The sequence below is a fragment of the Nestor notabilis genome, unplaced genomic scaffold, assembly GCF_000696875.1.
Source record: "Nestor notabilis isolate BGI_N333 unplaced genomic scaffold, ASM69687v1 scaffold16125, whole genome shotgun sequence".
In the NCBI taxonomy this organism is placed as follows: domain Eukaryota; kingdom Metazoa; phylum Chordata; class Aves; order Psittaciformes; family Psittacidae; genus Nestor; species Nestor notabilis.
In genome coordinates this window covers 43,548-54,237 of record NW_009928093.1, presented here as the reverse complement: position 1 = coordinate 54,237, position 10,690 = coordinate 43,548, and the positions used below count along the sequence as shown (strand labels likewise).

Sequence of the window (10,690 nt, the reverse complement as noted above, 5' to 3'; positions counted from 1 at the left end):
TCATCTCCCTGTACTTGGAACTGGTGACACTGCACCTCACGTCCTGTGTTCAGTTCTGGGCCTCTTACTACAAGAAAGACATTGAGGTGCTGGAGTGGGTCCAGAAGAGGGCAACTAAGCTGGTGAAGTGTCTGGAGAACAAGTCTTATGAGGAACAGCTGAGGGAAGTGGGGTTGTTTAGTCTGGAGAAGGCTCAGGGGGACCTTATCGATCTCTACGACTACCTGAAAGGAGGTTGCAATGAGGTGGGGGTCAGTTTCTTCTCCCACATAGCAGATGACAGGACAAGAGGAAACAGCCTCAAGCTGCTCCAGGGGAGGTTTAGATTGGATATGAGGAAAAATGTCTTCACTGAATGGGTTGTCAGGCATTGGAACAGGCTGCCCAGGGAAGTGGTGGGATCACCGTCCCTGAAATGTTTAAAAACCATGTAAATGAGCCCCTCGGTAACATGATTTAATGGTGGTCTTGGCAGTCCTGTGGTAATGGTTGGACTTGATGATCTTAAAGGTCTTTTCCAACCTACTTGATTGTATGATTCTATAATTGGCATTTCACAAATCCAGAATATCTGAATTTCAATGCTACATATTCCAGAAATTGCTTTCTTGCTGTCTTTATTAGCTGCTTAGTGAACAAAACTGTGTAGTGAACTATGTTCGTTAAAATCATGACAAATAGTTTTATTTACTGAAGTGCTTATAGTCTTTAAGCTTGAGAAATAACTGGGTGTATTTTAAAATGGGATGATTTTTTTTCCACACCACAACACAATTCAGGCATCGTATTCATGACTGAGCAGCTTTTTCTGAAGGGGAGGAGGAATAAAGGGAGAGACCTTGTGTAGGCATGTACATAAAGTAATGGAAGTATTGCTTGAAAGCAAGTTTTCCTCAGAAAACAGTGACTGGAAAAGCAGTATGTACATTCTCTCCTACCCATATCTTCCTAAATACTTCTGAATAAGGAAGTCTGCATTATTACAGTGCCTTCTCTTTCAGGTCTTTTGGCAAAGTACAGTATTATGTTCTAATGGAACAGCCATCATAACTGCATTGTTGGCTTTCCTGGACTTTTTAATTGCTCTATACATTGATAGTATGTGCACTTTTCCTAAAGAGTTTATGGACCAATTCCAGTATGTAAAAGGTTAAAAGGAATCTTTCCCTGTGTTTGAGTGGGCATTAGATCTTGCCCTAAAATGCTGGGCAAGGACAGTATGGTACTTGTTTGATAACACCAATGCATTCAGAATCCAAAATAAACATGGCTATAGTTCCTGGTCAGTGTCAGACACCGTGGTCAGTTGAATGTGACATCCCACAGTTGCTTACCATAGTATGGACCAAACATCTAGTATGAACTGGATACTAGGAAGTGGGAAAAAGTTTTCCTGACTAAGAAAATTATAGGTATCACTTAAAGGCTGTGTCTTCTGTAGCCTGTGGTCAATGGCAAAGCTTCACATTCTTAGAACAACCTGGGAGGAAGGAAGAAGTGGAACAAGGAAAATTTTCTGTAAGATTGATGTATGTGTAGAAATAAGCATCTTAATTCTTATTCATGGGAAACAAAACATCATCATGTCTACGTTAAGTAACTTTGTAAAAAATTAAATACACATTCCCAGTCCTGGGAATATCCATGTTTGTGCGCCAGTAAGTAATTGCAAACAACATAATTACTTGTGCGAGTGAAAAGCTTGTAAAAGCAGTGAAATTGGCCTCCTAATCTGCATGTTTATCAATTTGGGTACATTTATGTAGCATCTAGAGAGAGTGAAGGTTTTCAAAAACATTCAGTGGTCACTTAGGATTATTATCTTTTCTCTTCAACAGGTACTCTGTGTCTGTATGTTAACAACAATCCTAGGATGTATATTTGGCCTGAAGCCTAGCTGCTCAAAAGATGGTAACTAATATGCCTTTTACATAGTAATATTTCTAAGCAATTCCTTTTTGGTTTCTTTTTTGTTTGGTGGGTTTTAGTGGGTTTGTGTGTGTTTGTGGTTTGTTAGGTTTTTTTTGTTTTGGTTTGGTTTGGGTTTTGTTGTTGGTTTTTTTTTTTTTTTGTAAAGTAATTTTGATACCATCAGAATGCCACCCTTTCTTGCTGCAGGAAGAGGATGGGATGCATTGCTGAAAGCAGTTTCAGTTAGAGGGAAATGAAAAGACCAGGAAATAAACCTCAGGTGTACTCAGTACTTGTGTGTATTCACTTGAGAGGTAAACTGGCACTCTGTGTCTGGTCTGGCAGCTTCCATGTAGCCCAACTGTCACTGTGGTGATGTCACATGGCTGGCTTTTCTCTGTTCTCCCTAAAAAAACCACCAAAAAACAGAACACCAAAAAACAAAACAAAACAAAAAAACCCCAACAATCCACAAACCCACGAAAACCCCAACCAACAACTTCTATTTCATGTTGTCCTGGAACATTTGTTTTTCATCTTTTCCAGTCAATTATGGGGAAAATAAGTTAGGGGTTTTTTTTTTCTTTTTCTTTTTTTTTTTTTTTTTTACACTGGTTAGAATTGTAGTCTGAAAATGTTCCTTGTGGAATTCCTCTGGCTGTTTTCTGTCCTGAAAAATACTGAAAAATGTGTTTTGTTTTTTTTCAATGATGAAGTTTCTTCAGGTGGAAGGTTACAAAAGATACTTTAAGAAATCAAGCTTCTCTTTGGGAACAGCTATCTAGAATAATTTCAAAGTTGTTAACCAATAGTCCTACACTGATTTTTAACTAAAATTCAGGTTATTAATTTCTCACTACAACTTGTTTTAGGTGTTTTTCTCATTTTATTATAGCTTTGAAATACTGGCTCATTATTATCTCATTTTTCTAATATCACACACCTCAAGTTTATCTCCTATGTCTGGTTTGGAATGGTTCTTCCTGTGTCTTGAGATAGTACCTTAATTATTGTATAGTGGGATGCAGAACTGGGGCTCCTTCAGTTCCTCCAATTTGTATGAGGACAGTCATCCACGCAGGACATGAGCATGCGGGAGTTGCAAGCATAGCTGATGCAGTCTAGATTCTAATTAATGTTTATTTATAGAAAGTGGAACATTTGTCAGACATGAAAATGAAGGTCAGTGTTCTCTGCAAAAGCATTTTACTATTTAGGGCACCCTTATTGAAAACCTAGGTTTAAAATTCATCTGACAGATCTTCCATATGCTGAATGACTGTACTTGTATTTTTCTGGCGATACAGAAAGGCAGGGACAGTTGCAAATTGAATTGTAGTCTTTTGTTTCACTTGTTCTTCCAATAACGAAACACCATGTTCCTGCTAAAACAGAACAGAACCCTTTGTTCAACATGATGAAAAAATATTTTTGTTCAGGAAGAAGAGAAACTGAAGGCTAAACTTCTCCTTTGGCTGTTACTGTGTTTTGCAGCCATCCTGTAAGTTGTGTGGAATGACTATCTGTGTCATTCCACATGCTGACTGTACTGATTTCTTTCTGCATGTTGACTGGTGTGGGCTCAGCCACTGACATCTAACACTATCCAATATTACAGTGAAAACCTGCAAAGGTCGTTGCTTTGAAAGGACCTTTGGAAGCTGCCGTTGTGACAGAGATTGTGTCAAGCTTGGAAACTGCTGCTTAGATTACCAGGAAGCATGTATACAGCCAGGTAAGGATGGAGAAAAGTTGTGGGGTCAAACTCTCCAGTTCTGTGATGTGGGACAGCTCTGTGTATGCGAGTACTGTTGTGGTCCAGTGGCTGTAATCTCTGACTACTTTCAAGTGGGCTGTGACTGCAAAGGGGAGCTGCTGAACTGTGGGATGTTTCTGACACCGGTGGTCTCCCCCTCCTTGTGCTCCCTCCACTGCAACCACAGATAGAGTTGCAGTGGTGACGGTGGTACTGGGGACTCCTATGGAAACATCAGGGCTCTGGTGCAGCTGTTACACACAAACAGAGTTTATTTCACACAGCTGGACTACACAGGAGCTGACATAGCCAGTCGGCTGGCTTTCTTATAGCTCCTGTGGGAGGAGAATCTGCAAGGGACTGTGCTGCTGCTCTCCCCCATGGAAAGAGGAGGAACAACTGTAACTTGAGGTCTCAGCCAGCTTTTTGTTCTCTGTCTGGGGGTGAGAGAACAGTGACCTGCATTGTCCCTGGCACTGGGGACAACTCCTACGTTCTCGGGCAAGCCAGGAATAGAAGCGCGTTCTGCACATTGTATCTTTCTGTCATCGCCTGTGTGTAAAAGGCAAGGGACAGAGCAGCTCTGTGAAAGCTGCCATCTTTTTTTACCCAGCTACTCAGTCCTTCTGCATTGTTACTCCCCAGCTTGAGTGTGATAGCAAAGGTCACGTGCTGGCCTCTGGGACAAGGCAGGATGACAAAACTGATTCCACTAGTGGGGAATGACTGCGAAGTGAGAAGCAGTTTTCATGCTTTGCCAGAAAGCAAAGGTCAGATAGGCAAAGGTGTGAAAAGTACCATGGAGAAATTTTGACAGGGAAAAGTGTTAGTGCGGGTAGTAATGCTAAGGACAGAACCTGACTGTTTTCTATTTTAGTTTTGCCTTAGTGCTTCATATGCAGCATTCTTTTCAACATTCTTCTTGCTCCTCTTCCCGTGTATTTGTAAAATTTATCAGTGTATTCTCACCCTAAAATTAAAAATTCTACTGTTGACTTTTAAAACCAAATGATGAAACTAGGCTTAGATCCCCAATTCAACTGACTGTTATTGAAAGATCTTCTAATTTCTGTAAAGCTTTTTGTTTATAGAATAGTTGCATAGGATTTACTCTCCACTTTATTTTATTACACCACTCTCCCTCAACTTAAAGAATTCTTTAAAAACAAACTGGAGAGTCTGTCTTAGCACTAAGAATGGGAATTTATTGTGTGGTGGTTTTTTTTTTTTTTGTTTCTTTTTTCTTTTGGTTGTTTGCTTTTTTTAATTAGTCTTATCAGTGGAGAATCAAATTCTAATTTCCAAATAGTAAAATAGTATCATGTAACTAGAACCATAATAGATTCTTCTCTCTCTCAGAAGTAAAGATTTACTGACACTGGTGGAGTTATTGAAGTTCAGTATTGCTGAAAGTGAGATTAACTTCCTGGGAATACTTTCAAGGATTTCTAATTGCTAATCATGTATGAAAATCACTGACCCTACTCTATTCAAACATTTATATTTGGATTCCATGTCTCCAAGACCTTCACTTAAGCTTTCGCTCAGCTGGCAAATTCATTCATATTTATCCTTACAGACTGCAAAGTCTCTGTGTATCTTTACAACTGATAACAATACTTCAAATTATACTATGTATTGGAATACTCTGTTCAGAAAAATCAACACGTATCAGGCAAAAAGTCTCAACTAAAAGCAGCAATGAAGCTGAAGTAAGTAGGTCTTCCTGTGAGCTTATGTATGTAGTCTCAAATAATGGCAGAGTGATGCTTATGCCTAAGGTGCTGAAAAAAGTTGGAGTGCCAGATGGTGACTGGTAAAAAAAACATTGCAAGTGCAATGTCAGTGCAAGTCAGAATACTGCTGCTCAGTATTTTCTGGGCACTCCAAACCCAGGCTCAAGTTTGTTTTTTATCTGGAGGAGTTTTTTCGGGAGTGTCTTTATAGTATGCATTTACCAAATTAAACCCACATAAATGACCATGTTTAAAAGGATTCTCTCTGATCTGTGGTATTGATAACCATGTGCTGCATAATTGTATTCAGATAGCTATGCAAGGCCCCTTCCAACCCAAACTATTCTAAGATTCCATTTTTCCAAAGTGCCAAAACTTGCAATATTATCTATGCATGAGATACCGCAGGATTGTTTTTCGTTAAGTACACATTTGAGATGGACCTTAACATTCAGATAATGATTTCTGCACTTACACTGGTATTAATTATTGTGCCATCCTTCTCTCTCATCTGTTATTTCTAGCCCATATATGGACCTGCAATAAATTCAGGTGTGGAGAGAAGAGGCGACCGGAATATCATTGTTCCTGTTCAGATGATTGTGTGGAAAATAAAGATTGCTGTGTCAATTATCATGCTGTTTGTAAAGGTAAATATCCTCAACAAGTTCCTACAGTCTCTCATATATGTACCCATATTTGTATGAAAGGAGCAAGGACATAATACAACTTCAAAAGCATCCAGTAAAATGAAAAAAACTTTGCATTTATCAATGAGAATGTACTGTCTTAAATCACACTCATTTGTTTTAAGGAGAGGCAAGCTGGGTTGAAGACGAGTGTGAGGACATTACTGAACCTCAGTGTCCAAAAGGGTGAGGATATTGTACATTTGCATAGCTCTGCTCTTTGCTTACATTTCACTTTTAAGATTATTTTTCCCTAATGTGCCTTCCCAGGATCTGCTTGCCTTTCTTATCACGGTAAGAGCAGCTGCCAGACAAACAATACCTGTTGAGCCAGCATTTGGTAGCACTCACTAACAGATCAGGTTGCTCTACCTCAGCAGCACTCCTGTATCCCAGCACTCGCTTGACTTGCAAGACATGCCTATTCCTGAACCCTGCTGTGTCTCACAGTTGCGTGTGCTCTGGGCAGCTCTGTCTTGTGCCAGCCTTGTTATTGTCCTACATGCGCTCCAGTACCCTCTCTCCCAAATATTTTGGGACTTGACCAGCAATCTCGGGTGTCTAAGACTGCTTCCCTCCCAGTTGCTTCTGAAGACCTTTCCTTGCCTGTTCCAGCCCCAGAACAGCAACCTGTGGACAGACCACTGTCTCAGTTTCACCAGCAGTATTTGTAAGATGTCTGAACTACTTTCTTTTAAAAGGTGTAAAATGCCATGGGATCCTTGTATTCTCTGGCTCAGCTCCAAATTGAGCCTACTCCTGCAAGTTATGTATACACTGTGTGAGGAGTGATTTGTGTAGATAATGGCATCAGCTGTCAGGCTCAAATAGAACAGGAAAGCTCCCAGCCAGGAAAAAAGCCTGCATTTCTTGTACTGCTTTTGCTATGAGATCTTTAACTTTAAATCTGAAGTTGACTGCAAGCTATGATTTTTATGTATAAGTTCTATTAATAGAAGTGACTCTTGATTGAAAATGTTCCACTGGAAAATAGCTTGTAGATACATTGTGGGTGTGAGTTGAATTCAATTATGTTCATGTCTGAGAAGTGTCAAAAAATCAAAACTATTTTCATTTTGATGATTTTGAAATTATAGCGTGCTGTGGATATTTCTAGTAAAGAAAAACATTTCAGTCTGTTCTTATAACATTACTTTTATTTTACTTAAGATATTTAAATCATGCTATATTTATTCATTGGAGTTATAATACTGTCAAACAAAATACATTTCCTTTTTGGAGTATTTTTTATACCAAATGAGTACTCCTCATTTTGGTTCAGAGCAATAACGCTGACACTCTGGAACCTTCATCAAGACAGAAATTGGACCTTCTGTGCAGCTTGGAGTCCAAGTCTGCAATAAGTCCCCATGTAGGACGGAGGTAGCCAGGTGGTTCTGGAAGCTTTTGTCATTAGCTCCTGTTCTGGGGTCCTGGACCATTCAGGACTGTGTGCTGGGATCTGGCTCTAGGATGCTGATATCCCTAGATCAGAAGTGTTACTCCCAAGGGGTGGATAAACAAGCAAGAGCCTTGTGCAGATCCACAAAGTTAATGGCGTGAATGCCATAGAGCAACTTCTGTTGGTTAACTTGTTTTTTAGGCTTTATTGGTTGTTATTTCTGTTCAGCCCATGAAAGGGATACATAGTTACTCTACTGAAATTGTTTTAATCCTGGCAAAACCGGAAGTGTTGCAATAAAACCCAACCCAGGGAAGGGCGATGTGTGGTCAAAGTTGGTCAGTGTTGGCCAAAGGCTCATCTCAGACTTTTAGGACACAAGCTTCTCCCAAAACTAACAACTCTGTAAACAATCCACTTCTTCCTATGGTGGGTTGGGCAGGAGTGCAGGTGACTAACACAGTGCTCATTTTCAGGGCTCAGGATAGCAATTCTGACTCTGTACATATTAATACAGCATGTTTTGTGGGTTCAAATTGCTGGTTTATTCCATTTTGGTTTTAGTTGCATTTTCTCTTGTGGTGCAGAATAGACAAAAGACAATGCAGTGTTCATTGAGGTACTTAATCCAGGAAAGCCCAATAATTTCAATGAGACCAATCAAATGCTTAAAAAGACCTAAGTCTTTCCAAGACTAGTTTCTATGTTGTTAAATAGGATTATACAGTTATTGGGCTAGAAGATTTCAGGGATGATCTAGTTCCTTCCACTTTTCTAGGAGTGAAATAATACTATGAGAATTCGAACCTACTTTGGCAGTTTGTCCTAGTGCTTAACTAGATGGTTTTCCTCAGGTCTGATTATGTTTTTTTTGTACTTTAAGCCTATTACTATTTGTTCTGTGTTCAATAAGCTGAAAGAGCAGCTGATTCCTTTCCTCTTTGCAGATGTCTCCTGTATATTTGAAGATTGCTATTATGCCTTCTGTCGATGCCTTATGTACATTTACCAGAAAAGGAAGCTTTACAGTTTTATATAGGCAGTAGTGCTTGGGACAGGAAGTTTTGTGTAGTATGTTTAGCTTTTCAAGGGAACTTTCTGTTTCACCCCCCCCCCTCCCCCCCACCTTTAACTGTGGTTTAACTTTGTGGTGGTGCAGGTCAGCTTGGCAGTGTGGTCTGCAGTTCTGGGCTCTTGATCCTCCAGGCTGGTGAACCTGCTAGACCACAGCAAGCCTGTTGCCTGCATTTTGTTTCCATACAAGCCATTTTATAGGAGTGGGTAATTACCACTGCATTTCCTTCAGTTTGGAGTCAGGATGTGACTGTGGCATACATATTTACCCAAGAGCTGTGAAACACCCTTGTCATACTGTTTGGACACAGCCAGCATGAATCACTGGTAGAAACAAAACCTGAGCCTCCCAGGCTTACTTGTTCATGGTGGCACATTTTTGAAGCAGCAAACGTAACCTTGGCTGCTGACTGGAAAACATCATGGAAATTGCTGATATGTCTCAGAACTGAGCTCAGGTCAGTTTGCCAGGGGAAGCTGTTCCAGAGAATGCAGTTTCACATTGTCTGTCATGCTTTAAATGAGCACAGGGCAGATCATTTAACTATGTGAGTTTCAGCACATGTAGAGTATAGAAGTGAAATGGCCAGTCTCCCTAGTTGTGGCAATGGTCTGTTTTGCCAAGTTTAATTTTACATGTGTGAGGGGGTCAGTAGCTGGATTTGCAGACAACCAAAACATGTATTTAACCGTTGGTTTACTTGTAAATGCCAAACCTGAAACAGTTGCATAAAGTGCTTTTCTAAGGAGTTGTTTTAAACTTGGTTTTTATTTTTGTTTTGTTTTTAAGTTAGACTTGTCAGAACATAATATTGAGAAGCTTGGTTTTTATTGCAGGAAACTTTTCAGTCAAGATTTTGAGACTAATGCAATGGAGGGAACCAATTTGTTGGGGGAGAGGGATGGCAGAGAAGGTATTTGCAGAAGTTGCAGAAATCAGAATCTGTGGTGCAAACAATACTTGTAATATGGGTGAAGGCAGGACATGAAGTTTTCCCTACTGTTTTCTGCCAGAGGACTTTGATCTGAATGATTTTGGTCTGAAGATCATTCATTTCTTCTTCCCAACTAACTGCCATTACTAAGATTTTTCAAAACATAGTATTACATGTACCATATAAATAAAAAGCAGACTGCAAACACATCTTACTGTTTTATTGTGTCTGGGCTGTAGGGTAGGCTGTGTGATGATTCTGACTAATTAAAGCTTTTTGGCTGAACTGTTGTCCAAATTATTAATTGAAATTTTCTTAGGATAGACACATTTTGGTTGCCTGACTAATCTTCAATTTAATATAGTCATGTTTGACTGAAATAAGACTTCTAAATGTTTCACTTGTAAATGACTATTTGGATTTCTTTTTCTCTTTGTGGGGTAACTCACTATAAAATTGTCACGCTTCATAAATATTTATTTTCTCACTGTTTTATTTTGGGAAACTGAAGTGCAACAAGGCTTTGAACATTTTCAGTTTACAATTTGCAAACATAAAAAGGAAAACTGAGCTTGCAATTGGCATGTAAAATACATTAAATCCTTTGATGTGAATCTGTATTTTCAGTGGTTGCAGTGATATTTTATTTTTCTTTTCAGTCTCACATGTCTTCATATCTATGGATCAAACATAGGGTAGTTTTTCTTCAAGGAAGAAATTACTGGTGATTATTCCTGTTTGTGATCAATGTTTTAAGTACTTACAGTTAGGGAGAAATTGTTGAATAGGGCTGAAGCTGGAAGCAAGTCAAAGCTGGGAAAACATAGGTCCTGTAGAGCCTGGAAGGGGAGAATTTATTTTAGCTAGTTCCAGTGAAATCACTTCTGAATTTCTGTCACATTCCAGGCAGAGATACTACTGTTACAGTGTTCCAGTCATAGGGCCACATTTTTCAGTGTGGAGATTGGTAGTACTTCTGGTACAGTAGTCAAGTTATTCCTGGTTAAATGATCTTCATAAGATAAAGGGAAAAATCTGTGTTATAGCTGTTGATTTAACAAATCCTGTACATGAGATTGTTACATTTTCTTGTGCACTGTATACGTATATATAAAAAGGTAATTCCTCCCCCTCTGCCAGCTAGATCATGAATTTTTCAGGAGCAAAGAGAATAAAGGAAAGCCATG

At 39.3% G+C, this 10,690-nt stretch overlaps 1 protein-coding gene across 1 annotated transcript in view; it reads left to right on the top strand.

Annotated features, from left to right (window-relative positions):
• The window catches only part of ENPP1 (ectonucleotide pyrophosphatase/phosphodiesterase 1), a gene marked incomplete at its 5' end in the record, with an annotated part of 39,290 nt that overhangs the window by 1,129 nt on the left and 27,471 nt on the right, over positions 1-10,690 (top strand). Inside the window, 4 exons of the mRNA XM_010014375.1 lie at positions 1,839-1,911; positions 3,530-3,646; positions 5,928-6,053; positions 6,218-6,278. Of these exons, the coding sequence (XP_010012677.1) occupies positions 1,839-1,911; positions 3,530-3,646; positions 5,928-6,053; positions 6,218-6,278 (377 nt within the window). The remainder of the gene's footprint in view (positions 1-1,838; positions 1,912-3,529; positions 3,647-5,927; positions 6,054-6,217; positions 6,279-10,690) is intronic.